Raw genomic sequence first — 22788 nt, 5'->3', positions numbered from 1 at the left:
CTGCTGCTGAAGGAAAAGGCAAAAGTGGGGAAGACTTCTTCCAGAAGGTACAGTACTGTGGCTCCGCCCCCTCAGCAGTCATTGTCTTCCCCTGGCATTGGTGCTGATAGTGAATAGTTTGGTTGTGTATTTTACCCTGAACCAATTTGAAAAGATAATTAAACCATAACTGTAAGAAATGACGAGGCCCTTGTTTTGTGAGAGAGTGTAGTGTAAAGATACTCCAGTCCCATGTCTTTGAGAGCATTAACACTTCCCTGTTCAGTTCTGAAGCTCTGTAATGTAAAGCCTTGAGCCTATAATGCTGATTATAATCAAATTTTGTGTTGAAGCAAGCAAAAGGACTTAGACTCCTATGGCCCCCTTAATCAGTTTTAGTGGGATATCTGCAGGAATTGTTCCACCTTAAATGTGCATGTTTTGTAATGTACTTCCTTTCAAACTAAACTTGCAATTCCTTTTACTTGCAAGGAAAGATACTGACACATACCTTCGCACCATTCTCACCTGCAGTCCCCTGCATTCTCAACCCATTCTCAAGGTCCCCATCAGTGCACTGGTCATTTCAATTGTTGTGTGAGTTGATCAAGTGTCTGACGAAATGTGCTAATTCAGGGCACTCTAGATTCAATGTTTTTTTAACCCATTATTCAAAGAATATTCCTGGGTGTGAAATTGAGTTTTCTATTCTTGATCTAAAGTCAACTGGTGGCACAGATGCCATTGAGGTGAAATGCTACATGTAACTGAAATCTGTGTGTGGAATTTATTGCTCTTTAAGAAAATGTATAAATATATTCAACAGATGAGTAAGTTTATGAAATATTGGGGAGCGCAAGATTCTTTAAAGCAGCAATTGTGGGGTTAACTAGCTAAGAAATTGCTCTGAAGTGGTTAGCCCTCAACTGTCCAATTAGGAAGAAGAGCACAGAGGAGATTTACCGGAAGGGTACCAAGGCATGGGGGACTGGATGTTACTTGGGGTGACTGGAAAAGCTGGGATTGTTCTCCTCAGAGCAAAGAACATGAAAGGGAAGTTCAGTGGAGGTTGTCAAAATCATGAAGGGTTTTGATAGAGGGTATAGAGAGAACAGTAACTTTCAAAAGGGAACTCTGTGCGTGCGTTTGTAAGTAAGTAAATATAGGCAGAAACTGTTTTCATTCGCAGGATAATCAGTAACTGTAGGACACTGGTTTAAGATATTTGACAAAAGAATCGAGGGAAGATGAGGAGGAAAATTTTGACATACGAACAAATAAATTAGGAGCAGGAGTAGGCCACTTGGCCCCTCAGGCCTGCTCCGCCATTTGGTAAGATCATGGCTGCTCTGATTCAACCCCACATCCTGCCTACTCCCCCGATAACCTTTCACCCCCTTGTTAATCAAGAATCTACCTACCTCTGCCTTAAAAATATTTAAAGACTCTGCACCCACCGCCTTTTGAGGAAGAGAGTTCCCAAGACTCACGAACCTCTGAGAGAAAAAAAACTCTCCTCATCTGTCTTCAATGAGCGACCCCTTATTTTTAAACAGTGACCCCTGGTTCTAGATTCTCCCACAAGAGGAAACATCCTCTCCACATCCACCCTGTCAAGGCGCATCAGGACCTTTATATGTTTCAATCAAGTTGCCTCTTACTCTTCTAAACTCCAGTGGATACAAGCCTAGCCTGTCCAACCTTGCCTCATGAGGGAATCCTTCCATTCAGGTATTAGTCTAGTAAACCTTCTCTGAACTGCATCCAACACATTTACATTTTTCCTTAAATAAGGAGACCAATACTGTACACAGGACTCCAGATGTGGTCTCACCAATGCCCTGTACAACTGAAGCATAACTTCTGTGCTTTTGTATTCAATTCCCTTCTCAATAAACAACAACATTTTATTGGCTTTCCTAATTACTTGCTGTACTTGCACATTAACCTTTCACAATTCATGCACTAGGACACCCATATCCCTCTGCACCTCAGAGCTCTGCAACCTCCTCACCATTTAGATAATATGCTTTTTCATTCTTCCTGCCAAAATGGACAATTTCACATTTTCCCACATTAGACTCTATTTATTAGTTCTTTGCCCACTCACTTAATCTATCTATGTCCCTTTCTAGCCTCGTTATGTACTCTTCACAGCTTACTTTCCACCTATCTTTGTGTCATCAGCAAATTTCACAGCGATGCAGCAAGTTCTGATCTGGAATGAACTGGCTGAAAGGGTGGTGGAAGCAGATTTAATAACATTTAAAAGAGAATTGGGTATACACTTGAAAAGCAAATATTTTCAGGGCTATGTGGATAGAGTAGTAGAATTAAACAAATTGAATAGCTCTTTCAAAGAGGTGCAGTAGACCAAATGGCCTCTTTCTGTGCTGAATTTTTAAAATTTATTCATGGGATGTGGGCATCACTGATAAGGCCAACATTTATTGCCCATCCCTAATTGCCCTTGAGAAGGTGGTGGTGAACTGCCTTCTTGAACCACTGCAGACCTGTGGTGTAGGTACTCCCACAATGCTGTTAGGGAGGGAGTTCCAGGATTTTGACCCAGTGACAGTGAAGGAACGGCGATATATTTCTAAGTCAGGATGGTGAGTGACTTGGAGGGGAACTTCCAGATAGTGGTGTTCTCATCTATCTGCTGCCCTTGTCCTTCTAGATGGCAGTGGTTGTGGTTTTGGAAGGGGCTGTCTAAGGAGCCTTGATGAGTTCCTGCAATGCATCTTGTAGATGGTACACTCTGCTGCCAGTGTGTGTCGGTGGTGGAGGGAATGAATGCTTGTGGATGGTGTGCCAATCAAGCTTTGTCCTGGATGGTGTCAAGCTTCTTAAATGTTGTTAGAGCTGCACTCATCCAGGCAAGTGGAGAATATTTCATCACACTCCTAATTTGTGCCTTGAAGATGGTGAACAGGCTTTGGGGAGTTAGGAAGCGAGTTACTCACTGCAGAATTCCCAATCTCTGACCTGCCCTTGTAGCCATAGTATTTATGTGGCTAGTCCAGTTCAGCTTCTGGTCAATGGTAACCCCCAGGATGTTGATAGTGGAGTATTCAGCGATGGTAATGCCATTGAATGTCAAGGGGAAATGGCTAGATTCTCTCATTTTGGAGATAAATGATGTTCTGAAATACATGGTTTCATCAGTTTATTGTGGTCTCTAAAAGGATTTGCATTTCAGAGATTATGCTTTTATTTCAGATTAAATGTTGTGGGTAGTTAACCCTCAAGCTGCTGGATGGTCGAGAGTTTGTTAGTTCTAACAGAGCTCTATGTTGAAATATTTGATAATACTGCACAGATGTGAGTAGAATGTTATATCTGGAATATTACCTCCAGAACACCAAACACCCGATGGGCTATTCTGAAAACTCAGTTGGTTCACCATTGTCCTTGAGAGAAGGAAACCTGCCATCCTTAACAGGTCTCGTCTATATGTGACTCCAAACTCACACTAACGTGGCTGACCCCTAACTGTCCACTGATACGGCCGAGCAAGGCACTGAGTCACATCAAACCACTGCCAGCGGTTTCACAAGAAGGTGCACCATGGCCATTGCAGGGTACACGAAATCCTGTGCCTGTGATGTCCACGTCCCAACAACAAATGAAAAGCAAACAAACCTGGCTCTAGTGATGCATCAGAAGACAAACTTTTAATCCTTCTAATGGTATTTGCCTTGTCCTATTTTTTTTTTCATCTTTTTTAAAGTATCAACCATGGCTCATTGGCAGCGCTCGCACTTCTGAGTCTGAGCCAGTGCTCTGTGCAAGAGAAGCATAGGCCGGAATTTTCCACCCCTGTTGGCGTCATGGCGGGTGTGAGTGGACAATATGGCGAGAAGCCCAAAAATCAGTTATATGATGTTGTGAAACCAGTTTGCGATTGTGTGCTCCGCGTGTCAATGCCGGGCCGCGTTTCCCGCCACTGGACATAGGGAAGGTCATTTTAACACATTCGCATCTAATTATAAACCCTGCTTACCAGAATCATCCCCCCCACGCGGGATCATCTGTGCAATCACATGCTGACATGTTTCACAGCTGTACATAAGCGACGTGCACCTGGCGAGCTGCACTTCACTCGAGACTTTAAGGTTTGTTTGCCCACCTTCCTTCAGGCAGCACTCGCGGTCATTGGCGCCAGGTTTTGCAGGCAGCACCACGCCACGTTTAGGGCAGCTCACAGGCAGATTTCTGCTGACCAAAGATGGGTGGCAGGTCAGAAGATTGGAAAGAATATATAGAACAGCAAAGAATGACAAAAAGATTAATAAGGAGGGAAAATTTCGAGTAGGAGAGGAAGCTAACAAGCAGTTTAAAGATGGATAGTAAGCGTTCTATAAATGTTTAAATAAGAAAGGAGTTAACAAAGTGTGTGTTGGTCCTATAGAAAGTGCATCTGGGGAATTGATAATGGAAAGTAGGGAGATGGCGGATGAATTAAACAGGTCTTTTGCTTTGGCCTTCACTATAGAGGACACATCCTGGAAATAGCTGTAAATAAGGAAATGGGAGGGAAGGAGGAATTCGGGAAAATTACAATCACCAGGGTGGTCGTATTGAGCAAATGGCTGGGGCTGTTGGCTGACAAATTGTCAGATCCAGATGGGCTTCACGCTAAGGTCTTAACAGAAGTGGCTAGTGAGATAGTTGATGCACCAGTTTTAATTTTCCAAAATTCCCGCAATTCAGGCAAGATTCCATTAGATTGGAAAATAGCAAATGTAACTCTTTTATCTAAAAAGGGAGGGAGATTGAAAGCAGGAGGCAACAGGCCAGTTAGCTTAACATCTCTCATAGGGAAAATGTTAGAAGCTGCTATTAAAGATGTTATAGCAGGGCACTTGGAAAAATTCAAGGCAATCAGGCAGAGTCAACATGGTTTTGTGAAAGGGAAATCATGTTTAAACAATTTATTGAAGTTCTTTGAAGGTGTCACATGTGCTGTGGATACAGGGGAACCGGTTGATATACTGTGCTTGGATTTCCAGAAGGCAATTTGATAAAGTGCCACATCAAAGGTTATTGCGGAAAAGAAAAGCTCATGGTGTAGCGGGTAACATTTTAGCATGGATAGAAGATTGGCTAACTAACAAGAAACAGAAAGTAGACATAAGTGGGCCTTTTTCTGTTTGACCAGATGTGACGAGTGGTATGCCCCAGGGATCAGTACTGGGGCCTCAACTTTTTATAATTTATATGAATGACTTGGATGAAGGGACAAAGGAATGGTTGCTAAATTTGCTGACAGCACAAAGATAGGTACGAAAGTAAAGTAGGAAGAGGACGTAAGGAGGCTACAAAGTGATATAGATAGGTTAAGTAGATAGGTTAAGTGAATGGGCAAAGATCTGGCAAATGGAGTATAATGTAGGCAAATGTGAAATTGTTCATTTTGGCAGGAAGAATAAAAAAGAAGTTTCTTATTTATATGGTGAGAGATTGCAGAGCTCTGAGCGTCCTCAGAATCACAAAAGGCTAGTATGCATGTACAGCATGTTATTAGGAAAGCTAATAGAATGTTATCACTTATTGTGAGGGGAATTGATTACAAAAGTAGGAGGTTATGCTTCAGTTGTACAGGGCATTGGTGAGACCGCATCTAGAGTATTGTGTACAGTACTGGTCTCCTTATTTAAATAAAGATGTAAATGCATTGGAAGCACTTCAGAGAAGGTTTTCTAGATTAATACCAGGAATGGGTGGGTCATCCTTTGAGGAAAGGTTAGACAGACTGGGCTTGTATCCACTGGAGTTTAGAAGAGTAAGAAGCGACTTGACTGAAATCTTTATGATCCTCAGGGGTCTTGACAGGGTGGATTTGGAGAGAATGTTTCCTCTTGTGGGAGAATCTAGAACTAGGGGGTCACTGTTTAAAAATAAGGGGCCGCTCATTTAAGACAGAGTCGAGGAGAAATTTTTTTCTCTCAGGGTTGAGTCACTCTTGGAACACTCTTCCTCAAAAGGCAGTGAATGCAGAGTCTTTGAATATTTTTAAGATTGAGCTAGATAGCTTCTTGATTAACAAGAGGGTGAAAGGTTATTGAGGGTAGGCAGGAATGTGGGGTGAGGTTACATTCCGATCAGCCATGATCTTATTGAATGGCGGAGCAGGCTCGAGGAGCTGAGTGGCCTACCCCTGCTCCTAATTTGTTTGTTCATATGTACGAGACCAGCCATAAGGCAGAGGTGGCTTTTCAATGGCTGCAGGGCTAGGGCTTGGTTGGGGAAGGGGGAGAAGTGGCCTCATGCAAGGGTAGAGGCTGCAGCGCGAGGGCTATACTGGGGAAAGGGGCATCCCAGAGTGTGCGTGTGTGGGGCACACATGTTGATCTGTGCAAGTGGCCTCAAGATGGTGAGGGCTGAGGAGGCAGTCTCCAGAGGAGATGAGACCAGATGGAGGTATGAGAGTGAGTGGTGATGTCCCTTGAGCTGGCAGTGAGTGAGATGCCAGTGAATATGTGATGGCCTTGTGAGTGTGTGAGTTTAGAGTGATAAGATGGTTGCCTTACCCTGACGGCAAGGATGAGATTTTTCATCCATTTTCTGCACTGGATGGCTGACCTCTTGTGTACAGCATTGGCACCGATCACCTCTGCCACCACCTCCCAAGCCGGAGTGGTGAGATTGATGGGTCTCCTACAGCCAGAGGACATCACGGCAGGCTTCCACTGTGTCCAGAAGGCGTCCCAGGGATGTGTCACTGAAATGGAGGGCTGCACTCTTGGCTTTTGGGGCCATATCTTCACCGGTGCTCTCCTGGGCTGCAAGCATTGAGAAGTGTGTGTGCAGCTGCAGTTTAACTATGGCACCCTCGTGAGGAAACGGCAAGGTAATGGCTTGGCGGGCAAATTGGAGGCCGCCCCGCATTGAGACGGCGTTGAGATGGCTGCATAATTAATGAGGCGGGAATGGGACAATACAGTGCAAAAAGACACCATTGCGGCCGGCAGGTAAAACGTTCTTTTTCCCACCCGCTACCGCACCTAGTATGATTTTGCCCATTACCTTTGTACTTTTGTGTTCAGTTACCCTTGCAATAAACATTAATATTCTATTAGCTTTCCTAATTACTTGCTGCACCTGCATACCAACCTTCTGCAAGGTTCAAGTCCCGCTCTAGGGAGTCGAGTGCATAATTGAGGCCCGCACTTCTGTGCGGTGTCAGACGTGCTTTCTTTTGGATGAGACATTAAACTGAACCCCCATCTGCCCTCTATAAGTGGATGTAAAAGATCCCACAGCACCACTTGGAAGGACAGGAAAGCTATCTGAGGTGTCCTGGTCAATGTTGTGTTCAACTTTGACGTATATACACCATTCATACACAAGGATTGGCGAAACAATACTATGGGTTCTCCGTTTGAAGCTAGGACTATAGAAAGGGAATGTTCACAGAGCTAAGTATGGTATATTTGACTTCTACCACTGCTGCTCATAGACTGCCTACAAGTCATGGGACTGATGCATCACATCCTGTTGAGGTATGTAACGATGTAATTTAACAAATGGCCCCTTAAAGGTGCATGCACATCATATCACAACAGTCAATATTTATTCCTTAACCAAATGCTACTAAAACAGATGATCTGGTCATTATCCTGTTGCTGTTTGTGGAGCCTTGCTGTGCGTAAATTGGCTGCCACGTTTCCTACATTACAACAGTGACTACTCTTCAAAAATACTTAATTGGCTGTAAAATGCACTGGAATATGCTGAGGTCATCAAAGGTGCTGTATAAATGCAAGTCTTTTATTCTTGTAACCTTGAATACAGAATAGTTTACTCACCCGTTGACCTTCAGTTACTTCCTTGCCTCTGCCTTTGTTTTGAAATTTGGAGCATGTTCCTCTTGCAGAATGGTTGCTGTTAGTTGAAACCCAGCATTAAAGTTGCTTCCCATAGATTTTTCTATTCACTCACAGGATATGAGTGTTGCTGGCTTGACCGGCACTTATTGCCCATCCCTAATTGCCCTCAGCTATGAGAGTGAGCCACCTTCTCAACTACAACTAAGTGGCTTGCTGAGCTATTTCAGAGGGCAGTTAAGAGTCAGCCACATTGCTGTGGGCCTGGAGTCACATATCAGCCGGACTGGGTAAGGACGGCAGATTTCCTTGCCTCAAAGACCTTAGTGAATCAGATGGGGTTTTACGACAATCTGGTAGTTTCATCATTTTTATTCCAGATTTATTTAATTAACTGAATTCAAATTCCTTAGCTGCTGCGGTGGGATTTGAACTATTGACAGCTGACCTGGTTACATTGAGCTCAGGCCAATCTATGATACAAATATGATATCCAAACTTGGATGTGCTTCCTGTCATTAAGTAAACTGTTTTGTTCTGCCTGGATTGTGAGGTATTGAATTCCCTAATGGTTTGACTTCTCAATATTGTTGTAACTGTAACATTGTGAGAGAATCATTTGGAAGAATCCTCTCTTTAAATGTGCAGCCTTCTGGATATAATTGCACTAGACTGATCTCAGGTCACCTTTAATAGCATTGTACAGCACAGAAGGAGGCCATCCAACCCCTCACCTCTGTGCCAGCTCTTTGAAAGAGCTGTTCAGTTATCCCACATCAGCCTCCAAATGTTCCCCCTTCATCTAATTATCCAATTCACTTCTGAAAGTTAAGGTTGAATCAGCTTCTATTACCCGTACAGGCGGTGCATTCCAGATCATCTCCACTTGCTGTGTTTAAAAGAAAATTCTTCTAATCTGTTTTGCCAATTTCCTTAAACCAGTTTCCTCCGGTTACTGACCCTCCTGCCAGTGGAAACAGTTTATTTTTAATTTACTGTATCAAAACTGTGCATCATGTTGAACGCCTATTAAATCTCTGTAACCATCGTGCTCCAAGAAGAATATCTGCAGCTCTGGTCTTTTAACGCTAATTTAATTATTTTAGATTTTGCCACCTCCTTTTCATTTAAGGCCCTACATTGCCAAGTTCTTGACCTATTTAGATCATTTAGCCAGGGCTAGATAGTGAGTTGATTATCCTGCTCTCACAACATGTAGCACCCTGGTTAAATCTGCGGGGAAGCAGGGAAGTGAGCGTGTTGAGAAATTGTAATAATTGAAGGTTTCCATCGATGCTTTGCTGGCACTTCTTAGGAATTGATCCGATTGGTACATTTCCTTTGGGATGTAAAATTATTTGAGAAATGTGTTGGATCAATCTGAAGGACCTTGAATAAATGTCAAAATTTCATTTAAGGGTAGCTGGTTGTGACCAGTTCCACTTAATGTTCAACCTCTCAAAATAACTTTGAAACTACCTACTATTCATCTTGGCGTCTGGAGAAATAAACTTCTGGGAATCACTTCACCTAGAAATTCTGCAGATGAAAGGAGAGCCAATAAATCGCTTGTGCATTCTCCTCAAATTTAAATACAAGGTACTCACTATGGAAAGCACACAATTATTTAAGAGCTGTGAGGGTTTATGAGTATGGCCCTTTAATCGCTAACAACATCTAATTTAATTTTGTTCTTTCATGGCATGTGGGTGTCTCTGGCAATGCCAGCATTTGTTGCCCATCCCTTGAACTCAGTGCCTTGCTAGGCCATTTCAGAGGTTAGTTAAGAGTCAACCACATTGCTGTGGGTCTGGAGTTACATGGAGGTCAGAACTGGTAAGGATGGCAGATTTCCTTTCCTGAAGGACATTAGTGAACCAGATGGGTTTTTATGACAACCAATCACCAGCTTTCAATTCCAGATTTTATTAATTAAATTTAAGTTCCATCAGCTGCTGTGGTGGGATTTGAACCTGTGTCCCCAGAGCATTAACCTGGCCTTTGGATTACTAGTACAGTGGCATTACCACTACGCCATTGCCTCCCCTTTATTGAAATTCAGAATACGTTGCCTTATATTAAAGGCCAGTGGTAATTACACAGTCAATGTGCCCTGTTTAAACAGTTTTATTGTTCATCTTAGAAAGGAACGTGGTTACATTTAGCACATAATAGTACATTCTGATTCCCTACATCCTCCATAGTACATAGAGCCATAGTACATGAACTTAAGGTTGGAGGAGGAGGCACCACAAATATCCCCATCCTCAATGATGGGGAGCCCAGTACATCAATGCAAAAGACAAGGCTGAAGCACTTGCCACAATCTTCAGCTGGAAGTCCATAGTGGATGATCCGTCTCGGCCTCCTCCAGAGGTCCCCAGCATCACAGACACCAGTCTTCAGCCAATTCAATTCACTCCACTCAAGAAATAGCTGAAGGCATTGAATGTGGCAAAGGCTATGGGCCCTGACAATATTCTGGCAATAGCACTGAAGACTTCTGCTCCAGAACTAGCTGCGCCCCTAACCAAGCTGTTCCAATACAGCAACAACACTGGCATCCACCCGGCAATGTGGACAATTGCCCAAGTATATCATGTTCTTAAGTAATAGGAGAAATTCAACCTGGCCAATTACAGCTCCATCAGTCTGCTCTTGATCATCAGCAAAGTAATAGAAGGTATTGTCGACAGTGTTATCAAACAGCGCTTACTCAGCAATAACCTGCTCACTAATGCCCAGTTTGGGTTCCGCCAGGACCACTCAGCTCCTGACCTCATCACAGCCTTGGTTCAAACATGGGCAAAAGAGATGAACTACCGAGGTGAGGTGAGAGTGACTGCCTTTCACATCAAGGCAGCCTTTGACCGAGTGTAGCAACAAGGAGACCTAGCAAAACTTGGAGTCAGTGGGAATAAGAGGGAAATCTCTCTGCTGGTTGGAGTCATATTTAGCACAAAGCAAAATGGTTGTGGTTGTTGGAGGTTAATCATCTCAGTCCCAGAGCATCACTGGAGTTCCTCAAGATAGTGTCCTAGGCTCAAACACCTTCACCCACTTCCTCAATGACCTTCCCTCCATCATTGGGTTAAAAGTAGGGATATTCGCAAATTCGCAATGGCTCTGATACTGAAGCAGTCTGTGCCTATATGCAGCAAGAGTTGGACAACATTCAGGTTTGGACTGATAAGTGGCAAGTGGTATTCTTGCCACACAAGTGCCAGGCAGTGACCATCTCCAACAAGAGAGAAACCAACTTACTCCCCTTGATGTTCAATGGCATTGCCATCGCTGAATCCCCCACCATCACATCCTGGGGTTTACCATTGACCAGAAACTGAACTGGGCTAGCCATATAACTACTGTGGCTATAAGAGCAGGTCAGAGGTTGGGAATTCTGCGACTCACTTCCTGACTTCCAAAGCCTGTTCACCATCCACAAGGCACAAGTCAGGAGTGTGATGGAATACTCTCCACTTGCCCGGTTGAGTGCAGCTCCCACCATACTCAAGAGGTTTGACACCATCCAGGACAAAGCAGCCCACTTGATTGGCACCCCATCAACCACCTTCAACATTCATTCCCTCCATCACCAATGCACACTGGCAGGAGTGTGTACCATCTACAAGATGCACTGCAGGAATTCACCAAGACTCCTTCAACAGCATCTTCCAAACCCATGACCACTACCATCTAGAAGGACAAGGGCAACAGGTGGATGGGAACACCACCACCTGGAAGTTCCCCTCCAAGTCACTCACCATCCTGACTTGGAAATATATCGCCGTTCCTTCACTGTCGCTGGGTCAAAACCCTGGACCTCGATCCCTAACAGCACTGTGGGTGTACCTACACCACATGAACTGCAGCGATTCAAGAAGGCAGCTCACCACCACTGCCTCAAGGGCAACTGGGGATGGACAATAAATGCTGGCCCAGCCAACGAAGCCCACATCCCGTGAATGATTAAAAAAAACTTGGAGATTCTGTGAGGAAACTGCATAAGTGTGTCTCTGAAGGTTTCCTCCACCATTCAATTTTCATTTCCAATCCTGACTGGACTTATACTTTAGTTTATTACACTCCGTTTTCCTTGCTTCTCCTTTTCCTTCTCTGAGACTAAAGGATTGTAGACAACTTGGAAGAGTCAACGCTGTTAGCAGTAAGGCAGCCATTTGGTAGAATCCAACTATCTTTTTAATAAGGTTAATTTTGAAGTACTTAAGAGATATGGGATGGTCTCACTGTTTTGAACACTTCAAAAACCCCCATAATGAGAAGGTCATGGTGCCTCTGCAACCCACCCATCCTCTTTGATACTGCTAAGTTGGTCAAGAACTTTCTGAGAGGTCTTTGCTCATAGGGACATAAATAATCACCCAGGTAACATTTATACTTGTTGTTTAGTGACTAAGTGAGAAGTTTTTAATAGGACAATGAAATCTGGTTAAGCAGACCAGTAACTAGATGGGCTTTGGTAAAAGCCAGTCACCAGGTGGTGAACCGTGACATATTGCTCTTTGGTACTTTAGTAATCTCGTCCATATACATCACCCGTTAGTCTATCAGTAACAGTGTGTGCACACTCATGGTTAAAAGTTAGCCCCTGCCCACCTTTTGCTTGTGGGAGCTGTCCCCCTCACTCCCGCCACCCCCTCCCACTACCCTCCACCCGGACTTACTCTTCTTCCTGGGAGCTGGCTGCTCCCTGCCTTTTCCCTTGTTTCTGGAAACTGCCCAACCCCCACAGCCCGGTTATGTGATGGAGAGAAGAAGCTGGGATTGACCTCCTTAGAGCAAAGAAGGTCGAGAAGGGATTAATTGGAGGACTTCAAAACTGTAGCGATTCTGATCGAGTAAATAAGGGGGAATTGATTTCACTGGGAGAAAGATCAATAACCAGAGGGTGCAGATTTCACGGAATTGGTGAAGAAACCAAAGGTTAGATGATGAGACATCTTTTCACATGGCCAATTATTGTGATCTGGAATTCACTTTCAGCTTGACCAGTGCTTTTCAAAAGGGAATTGGATTAATACTTGAAGGGGAGATAATTGCAGGGCTAGGAGGAAAGAACCAAGGGAATGGGACAAATTGAAAAGCTGTTTCAAGGAGTGTGCACATGCCCAAAAGTCTAGGAGACCTCCTGTGCTGTAAGATCCTATCATTTCAAATGACAGAAGGAAATAAGATTGGTCCAATTTCATTGTTGATCTTTTTCTGTTACCACAACGACTTGTGTTTATATGGTGCCTGTAATATAGAAAGATGCCCGCGGCATTTTCAAGAGGCTAGGCAGAAAGAAATTATCTTGATTGTGCTTTTATACATTCTTGGCGATGGGGGTGCATTATTGGCAAAGTCAGCATTTATTGTCCCTTCGTACCTGCCCTCATTACTGTTACCTGGGCTGCCTTCTTGAGCAGCTGCAATCCATGTGGGTGTCAGCTGTGGCTCAGTTCATAGCACCCTCGCCTTTGAATCAGAAGGTTGTGGGTTCCTGTCCCACTCCCGGAAACCAAGAACTGTCTTTGTACTCAAAAGAGTTGCAATCTGTGACTGCTGATAACTCAAAAGAGTTTCAGCAATAACTAATTGATGATCTCGGTGGCCTGCTAGGCTACTTAAGAGGGTAATTATGAGTCAGCCAGACTGGTGTGGGACTGGAGTCAGTCCAGGCGAGGATGACATATTTCCCTCCCTAAAGGACATTAGTGAACCAATAGGGGTTTTTTTGCAACAATCTGACAGTGTTTGATAAGTTTACTGATTCCAGCTTTTTCTTCCCAGGCTTTCAAAAACTTTCAAAATCAAAATTTTCAAGCTGTCAATAGTGGGATTTGAACTTGTGTTCTCTGGATTATTAGTCCAGACCTTGGGATTACTAGCGATTTGCCATCACCATACTGTACTCCATGATGATGAGTCTCGAATCCCGATGTAAATGTGCGTTTCCAGAGATGCAAGTACCCAAAAGATTCTTGACATTTCCCATAATCGTTGAGGATACTGATCAGAATTGTAAAGGTTCAGATGAATTTAAGCGGCTCTCGCTGCCTCTTTTCCACATTCTTTGCTTCGTATGTTGTCCCAGGCTGGTTAGTTTTGAGGGAGCTCTGCTGGCACAAGTCTGTGGGTTAATTCAGAAAGTCTGTATGGACGTCAAATGTAATTTTCTGAGCCGTCTCTGAATTTTTTTTGTATGAATTTAGTAATTCAATTCTCAATGACTTGGAAAGGACTCAACTTTGCTGGGCCAAAGAAAATGTGGCAATGCTCGTGATTGCCTTGGCACCTGCCATTATTTTATCGTGCCAGTCTTCATTAAAGCATAGCCTTTGTAGCAATTGCAACAGTTGAGCATTGAAATGTTGCAGTTCTTTTGGACAGTCTTCACAGTTTGTGCAGTGGTTATGTGCATTTGATACTGCACAAATGTGCAAGTTGTCAACATAATAACTCAATAACTTAAGACTCTGCAGGCAACTTGAGAAACTGTGACAAAAACAGAATTACCTGGAAAAACTCAGCAGGTCTGGCAGCATCGGCGGAGAAGAAAAGAGTTGACGTTTCGAGTCCTCATGACCCTTCAACAGAACTGAGTAAAATTAGGAGAGGGGTGAAATATAAGCTGGTTTAAGGTGCGGGGGGGGGAGGTGGGGGGAGAGAAGTTGGGGGGGGTGGGTGGTTGTAGGGATAAGCAAGCAGTGATAGGAGCAGATAATCAAAAGATGTCACAGACAAAGGAACAAAGAGGTGTTAAAGGTGGTGATATTATCTAAGAGAATGTGCTAATTAAGAATGGATGGCACGACACTCAAGGTACAGCTCTAGTGGGGGTGGGGTGGAAAGACTGACAGAGCAGTACAGGTATAGATTTAAAAATAATGGAAATAGGTGGGAAAAGAAAAATCTATATAAATTATTGGAAAAAACAAAAGGGAGGGGGAAGAAACGGAAAGTGGGTGGGGATGGAGGAGGGAGTTCAAGATCTAAAGTTGTTGAATTCAATATTCAGTCCGGAAGGCTGTAAAGTGCCTAGTCGGAAGATGAGGTGCTGTTCCTCCAGTTTGCGTTGGGCTTCACTGGAACAATGCAGCAAGCCAAGGACAGACATGTGGGCAAGAGAGCAGGGTGGAGTGTTAAAATGGCAAGCGACAGGGAGGTTTGGGTCTTTCTTGCGGACAGACCGCAGGTGTTCTGCAAAGCGGTCGCCCAGTTTACGTTTGGTCTCTCCAATGTAGAGGAGACCACATTGGGAGCAACGAATGCAGTAGACTAAGTTAGGGGAAATGCAAGTGAAATGCTGCTTCACTTGAAAGGAGTGTTTGGGCCCTTGGACAGTGAGGAGAGAGGAAGTGAAGCGGCAGGTGTTGCATCTTCTGCGTGGGCATGGGGAGGTGCAATAGGTGGGGGTTGAGGAGTAGGGGGTGATGGAGGAGTGGACCAGGGTGTCCCGGAGGGAATGATCCCTATGGAATGCCGCCGGGGGGGGGTGAAGGGAAGATGTGTTTGGTGGTGGCATCATGCTGGAGTTGGCGGAAATGGCGGAGGATGATCCTTTGAATGCGGAGGCTGGTGGGGTGATAAGTGAGGACAAGGGGGACTCTATCATGTTTCTGGGAGGGAGGAGAAGGCGTGAGGGCGGATGCGCGGGAGATGGGCCGGACACGGTTGAGGGCCCTGTCAACGACCGTGGGTGGAAAAGCTCGGTTAAGGAAGAAGGAGGACATGTCAGAGGAACTGTTTTTGAAGGTAGCATCATCAGAACAGATGCGACGGAGGCGAAGGAACTGAGAGAATGGGATGGAGTCCTAACAGGAAGCGGGGTGTGAGGAGCTGTAGTCGAGGTAGCTTTGGGAGTCGGTAGGCTTGTAATGGATATCGGTGGACAGTCTATCACCAGAAATTGAGACAGAGAGGTCAAGGAAGGGAAGGGAAGTGTCAGAGATGGACCATGTGAAAATGATGGAGGGGTGGAGATTGGACGCAAAATTAATAAATTTTTCCAGGTCCCGACGAGAGCATGAAGCAGCTCCGAAGTAATCATCGATGTGCCGGAGAAAGAGTTGTGGGAGGGGGCCGGAGTAGGACTGGAACAAGGAATGTTCCACATACCCCATAATAAGACAGGCATAACTGGGGCCCATGTGGGTACCCATAGCCACACCTTTTATTTGGAGGAAGTGAGAGGAGTTAAAGGAGAAATTGTTCAGTGTGAGAACAAGTTCAGCCAGACGGAGGAGAGTAGTGGTGGATGGGGATTGTTGGGGCCTCTGTTCAAGGAAGAAGCTAAGGGCCCTCAGACCATCCTGGTGGGGGATGGAGGTGTAGAGGGATTGGACGTCCATGGTGAAGAGGGAGCGGTTGGGGCCAGGGAACTGGAAATTGTTGATGTGACGTAAGGTGTCAGAGGAATCACGGATGTAGGTGGGAAGGGACTGGACAAGGGGGGAGAGAAGGGAGTCAAGATAACGAGAAATGAGTTCCGTAGGGCAGGAACAGGCTGACACAATCGGTCTGCCGGGACAGTTCTGTTTGTGGATTTTGGGTAGGAGGTAGAAGCGGGCCGTCCGAGGTTGGGCAACTATCAGGTTGGAAGCTGTGGGAGGAAGATCTCCAGAGGAGATGAGGTCAGTGACAGTCCTGGAAACAATGGCTTGATGTTCAGTGGTGGGGTCATGGTCCAGGGAGGGGTAGGAGGAAGTGTCTGCGAATTGACGCTCAGCCTCCGCGAGGTAGAGGCCAGTGTGCCAGACAACAACAGCACCAGCCTTGTCAGCGGGTTTGATGACAATGTTGGGGTTGGACCTGAGAGAACGGAGTGCAGTAAGTTCAGAGAGAGACAGATTAGAATGGGTGAGAGGAGCAGAGAAATTGAGATGACTAATGTCACGCCGACAGTTCTCAATGAAAAGATCAAGAGAAGGTAAGAATCCAGAGGGAGGGGTCCAGGTGGAGGGAGAATATTGGAGGTGGGTAAAAGGATCCGTTGAACGGGGAGAGGACTCCTGCCCAAAGAAGTGAGCACGGAGACAAAGACGGCGGAAGAAGAGTTCAGCATTGTGCCGAGCCCGAAACAGAGTGAAGCAGCATTTCACTTGCATTTCTCCTAACTTAGTCTACTGCATTTGTTGCTCCCAATGCAGTCTCCTCCACATTGGAGAGACCAAACATAAACTGGGCGACCGCTTTGCAGAACACCTGCGGTCTGTCCGCAAGAAAGACCCAAACCTCCCTGTCGCTTGCCATTTTAACACTCCACCCTGCTCTCTTGCCCACATGTCTGTCCTTGGCTTGCTGCATTGTTCCAGTGAAGCCCAACGCAAACTGGAGGAACAGCACCTCATCTTCCAACTAGGCACTTTACAGCCTTCCGGACTGAATATTGAATTCAACAACTTTAGATCTTGAACTCCCTCCTCCATCCCCACCCCCTTTCCGTTTCTTCCCCCTCCCTTTTGTTTTTTCCAATAATTTATATAGATTTTTCTTTTCCCACCTATTTTCATTATTTTTAAATCTATACCTGTAATGCCCTGTCAGTCTTTCCACCCCACCCCCACTAGAGCTGTACCGTGAGTGTCGTGCCATCCGTTCTTAATTAGCACATTCTCTTAGATAATATCACCACCTTTAACACGTCTTTGTTCCTTTGTCTGTGACATCTTTTGATTATCTGCTCCTATCACTGCTTGCTTGTCCCTACAACCACCCCCCCCCCCCGCCACCCAACCTCTCCCCCCCCACCCCCCTACCTTAAACCAGCTTATATTTCACCCCTCTCCTAATTTTACTCAGTTCTGTTGAAGGGTCATGAGGACTCGAAACGTCAACTCTTTTCTTCTCCGCCGATGCTGCCAGACCTGCTGAGTTTTTCCAGGTAATTCTGTTTTTGTTTTGGATTTCCAGCATCCGCAGTAGTTTTTTGTTTTTATCTTTGAAAAACCGTGAGTTCAGTTTACTTTGTTCACACGTTTAAATATCAGCATCAGATATTTTAAATTGCTTTTACTTCATTGTTAATTTAAGAAGCAGATGAGCGTTGATCCCAGATCCAATTGGTTCACTGATTCATTTGCAGACAGATGTTCACGGTTGAGCAGTAGGAGTTGATTGGTCAATGCAGCTGCCATGCTACCTGTAACCAATAGGGTTCCCAATAAGCTGGAGCCCCCCACAATTGGTTGGTCTCCAGAGAGCTGCAGCTTGCAATGCAAGAGAAAGGGTCCTTGTTTGCACAGTTTAAACATGAGCAGTGCATCAGCTGATTGTGGCTTACAGCCAAACTGTGTTGTCCTAGCCCTGCCCTGTTATTCTGAACTCCCCGATCCCTGCTGGTTTTAAGGAAGATGGCATCGGGGCCAATGGAAATCACCTGAGAGTTCTGAGAAAGAAACACAAAGTGGGAGAGAGTGAGAGAGGGAAACACAAAGTGGGGGAAACAAGAGACAGAGAGCAGTGCAAGCTGAAGGGGGTGGGAGGGAGAGAAATAAAAACAAATTGGAGGAGAGGGAAAGCAACATAAACTGGTAGAGGGAGGGAGGGTTGATGTCGGCCTGTGCTGAGCGCTGTAATATAAGATGTTTTGTCCCAGGAGTCAGGCAGTTTTGACGCTTCTCTCCGAGAACTGAGCCTTAGTACTCTGAAACTTGTGTATAACTTATGTATTGTAAGATGTCATTAAAATTCTACAAAAGCTTTAGTTAGAAATTGCTTGAATGGATGATGTTTCTGTTGGATCAGCAGTATTGGTGTTTCTCTTGCGGTCAGTCCAGTAGAAGCATCATAGTAGTTTTTACTTAAACATTATTTTCTTCTGTATTCTTCCTTTGATTTATTACTTATTATTCATCTCAGTAAAACAAAATGTCAACTATTTTATTCAATGCTAAGTGAGAATGAAGCACTTAACAAAGGTAAACACAATATTTGTAATGTGTGCGCAAATGTCATGTGATCAAATGTGATTGAGCATTATGAGTGGGGTCATGTGATCAGATAGCATGTGATCAAATGTCACATGATTTGTCAAGCCAGCGTTGACTACTTGAGTAACCAACACATTTATTTGTCTGGTTGCTGATGAGTTGAGTGTCTGAACAAGTGTCATCCACCTCCATCTGAATGATGAAGTGCCTTCGGGGCTGTCCACTTTCTCATCTACAATCTGCCCCTTGATGACCCCAACTGTGGGCATAGGGTCAGCCTCCATTTGCATGCCAGTGACACCAAGCTTGAGTTCTATGTTATTCCCTTCAACCTCTGTTGTCCGCCATCAAGTCATGGATGAATGAAAATGCCCTTGGTCTGTACATCAGAAAGACCAAAGACACAGTTTTCAGGCCTCCACCATCAACTCTGTTTCATTGCTACCAATTCCAACTTGCTCGCCAGCTACTCGTGCTGGCTTAACCAGAGCTTGTGAAACTGTGGCGTCCTGTTCCATTCAGAGGTGATGTTCAAATCCTTCTCCTATCCAGGATCAGGGCAGCTTCCTTCCACCTCATCAATCTCACTGACCACTCGATTCTTATCTCCTAAAACAATGCTTTTCCAGGCCAGTTTTTTTTTTCTCTCCTCCTCTCTATCTCTCGCTCTCACTCTCTCTTTAAATCTATTTCCCTCTCAGGCAGTATATTCCAGATCATCAGAACTTCTTGTATTGATTTTTTTTTTTAAGAAGTTTTCTCAGCTAACCTCTGGCTATTTTGCTAGCTATCTTCAAACTGATTGCTGATCTTTTTGCCTGTAGGAACTATTTCTCCTTATTTACTCTATCAGAATGTTTCATGATTTTGGACACTTTTCTATTAAACCTCACCTTAGCTTTCTCAGCTCTGAAGTGAATAATCCCAGGTTCCCCAGCTTGAATCTATCTCTAGGTGAATTCCCTCATATCTGATACCATTCTGGTGAATCCCCTCTGCATCCCCTCAAGACCTGGACATCCTTCCGAAAGTGTAATGCTCAGATTATTCCATAATACTCCAGCGGGGGCCTAACCAGACTTTTATCAAGGTTTAGCAAACTTTCTTACTTTTGTACTCTAAATTTCTGCTTCTAAGACCAAGGAGGCCATATGCTGCTTCAACTTGTCCTGCCACCTTCAAAGACTTATGTATATGGTCTTTGTCTTTAAAATTGTACCATTTCGTTGATATTGCCTCTCCTCATTCTTCCTACAAATATGTGTAATTTCACACGTCTCCGCGTTAAATTTCACCTGCCACGTGTCTGTCAATTTCACCAGCCCATGTCCTTCTGAAATTGCTATTATCCCCCTCAATTTTTTTTACTGCAAGTCTAAGCTTTGTATCATCTGTAAATTTTGAAGTTATGACCTGTATACCTAAGTCCAGGTCACTGATAAATGTCACAAAGAACTTTGGTCCCAACACTGACCCCTGGGGAACAGCATTATATACATTGCTTCAGTTTGGGAAAAACACAGCCATTCACCACTATACTCTCTGCACTCTTGTCACTGAGCCAATTTCATGCCAATGCTGTCACTGATCCTTTAATCCCATGTTAACACACCTATTATGTAGTTCTTTATCAAACACCGTTTTTAAATCTCTGTCCTGTATGCAACATCAACTGCACTATCATCTCCATTACTTGATCAAAGAAACTGAGTTTGTGAGCATGATTTGAAATCTTTAACCCATGCTTTTCCATCTGGCAGTTAATTTTCTCTCTGATAATTGTTCCCTCCAGCATCAATGTTAGGCTTAAATAAAAACAGAAAATGCTGATAAAACTCAGCAGGTCTGACAGCATCTGTGGAGAAAGAAACAAAGTTAACATTTCAAGTGTGTTTGACTCTTCAGAGCTACAGAGAAGTGGAAGCCAAATGCAAACAGGAGGAACAGCACCTCATCTTCCTATTAGGCACTTTACAGCCTTCCGGACTTAGCTTTGAGTCCAACAACTATGGACCATGAACTCTCTCCGCCATCTTTACCCATTTTTTAATCCAATTTTTTTTAACCCAGCCCCACGCACCCCCAAACCCCAAGGCCATCTCTCACTTGTCTTTATGTTTTTCTTTCACAGAGCGCTGACCCATGTTCTGCTGTTAACACCTTCTGCTATCTTACCTTCTTTAATCTTCACCACTACCATTAATATTCCCTTTGTCCTGTGTCTATGACGTCTTTGTCAAATTTCTCCTGAGCTCCCACCTGTCCCTGGCCTTCTATTTTGCTCCACCTGCTCCACTCCCTCTAAACAGTATAAAATCCATCACATTTCTACTCTTTAGCTCTGAAGAAAGAGTCATACGGACTCCAAACATTAACTCTGTTTCTCTCTTCATAGATGCTGCCAGACATGCTGAGTTTCTCCAGCATTTTCTATATTTATTTCAGATTTCCAGCATATGCAGCATCTTGCTTTTATTAATGTTAGGATGACTGGAATCTAATTACCTGCTTTAAACCTTTTCCCATTAACCCTCTGCTCTACCTAAGGAGGATTGAAAGATTGTAGCCTGTGCCAATTTTATCTTTGTTTCTCTCAGAATTCTTGGATGTGTCCCATCCAGACCAAACGAATTTTCTGCTTTGAGCTTGGCTGACCTTTCAAGTACTTCCCCTATCTATCTTTATCACATGTCATTTCTCTACAACCCCCTTCATTTGGCAACATCTTTTTGCAAAGGCCGATGTAGACTAATCATTTAGTACCTCAGCCATACCCTCTGCCTCTACAAGATCATCATCTATTTGGTCCCTAATCAGAGTCACCATTTCCTTTACTATCCTGTTACCATTTATTTATTAAAGACTTTTCTGTTCCTTTTTATGTTGCCTTCTAATCTATTCACATACTCTCTCTCTCTTCTCCTTTTATTTACTTTTTCAGTTTCCCTCTTACTACTTGTATTCAACTTGATCCTCTACTGAATTCTGAACCTAACATTCGTTATAAGCCTCCTTTTTCTATTTCATTTTGATCACCATACTTTTAATCATCCAGGGATCTTTAGCTTTTGATGCCCTTCATTTCTCCCTCATGGTCTCCCATTGCTCATTTACTGTTTTACCTGCCAATCCTTGACTCCAATCCACCAAGCGCTCCTTGAGTTGATTAGTTTTTTCATTTGATTTGTACCTTGTCCTTTTACTCTACTACTCTACTACTCTAAATGATGATATGATCGCTATTTCCTAAATGCTCCCCAACTAAAACATGCTCCATTTTCAGCATTTCAATGTGTGTTGGGCTTTGCCTCATTTGTATCAATTGAAGCTGACAAGATTACTGCTAATAATGGCCAGTATTAATAAAAAAGAAAGCCTAAACCTTGCAATTTGGTGAGCTCTTGCCTTTTTTTTTAGTGTGTGTTTGGACAAGCTTTCTGTTCCACATTAGGTGTCAGCTGTGACTTGATTTGTAATGCACTTTCCTCCTGTGACTTAGGAGATGTAGATACTTAGAAATAGAGGCATGGAGTACAAAGGTACTGATGAATTTAGGCAAGGTCACAGAGCACTGCATTCACCTTTGGGCATCCCATTATAGTTAAGATATTAAGGCTATGCAACATACAGTTACTCTTAATGTCATTGTTAAGGCTGAGAAAAATGGATGATGGGTATTAACAAAATCAAGGAGAACCCAAAGATGTTTTATCAACACATTAAGAGTAAGAGGATAACTAAGGAAAGAGTGGGGCCTATAAAAGACCAAAAAGGTAACCTATGTGTGGAGACAGTGGATGCGGGTATGGTTCTTACTGAGTACTTTGCGTCTGTCTTTACAAAAGAGGGGGGCAGTGTAGATATTGTAGTTGAGAAGGAGGTGTGTGAAGTGTTGAATGTGTTAAACATATGGAGAGAGGAAGTATTAAGGGGATTAGCATCCTTGAAAGTGGCTAAATCACCAGGGCCAGATGAAATGTACCCGCAGGATGTTAAAAGAAGCCAGGAAAAAAATTGCGGAGGATCTGACCATCATTTTCCAA

The 22788-nt window shown here is 43.9% G+C and overlaps 1 protein-coding gene across 3 annotated transcripts in view; it reads left to right on the top strand.

Moving 5' to 3' along the window:
• bicc1a (BicC family RNA binding protein 1a) overlaps positions 1-22788 on the top strand; it is a 298647-nt gene that overhangs the window by 80494 nt on the left and 195365 nt on the right. For all 3 annotated transcript variants that reach the window (XM_078565906.1, XM_078565908.1, XM_078565907.1), the window contains exon 2: positions 1-47. In XM_078565906.1, coding sequence (XP_078422032.1) covers positions 1-47 — 47 coding nt within the window. The remainder of the gene's footprint in view (positions 48-22788) is intronic.

This window comes from Cetorhinus maximus, chromosome 20, assembly GCF_964194155.1.
Source record: "Cetorhinus maximus chromosome 20, sCetMax3.hap1.1, whole genome shotgun sequence".
In the NCBI taxonomy this organism is placed as follows: domain Eukaryota; kingdom Metazoa; phylum Chordata; class Chondrichthyes; order Lamniformes; family Cetorhinidae; genus Cetorhinus; species Cetorhinus maximus.
This window is presented reverse-complemented; position numbering and strand designations above follow the sequence as displayed.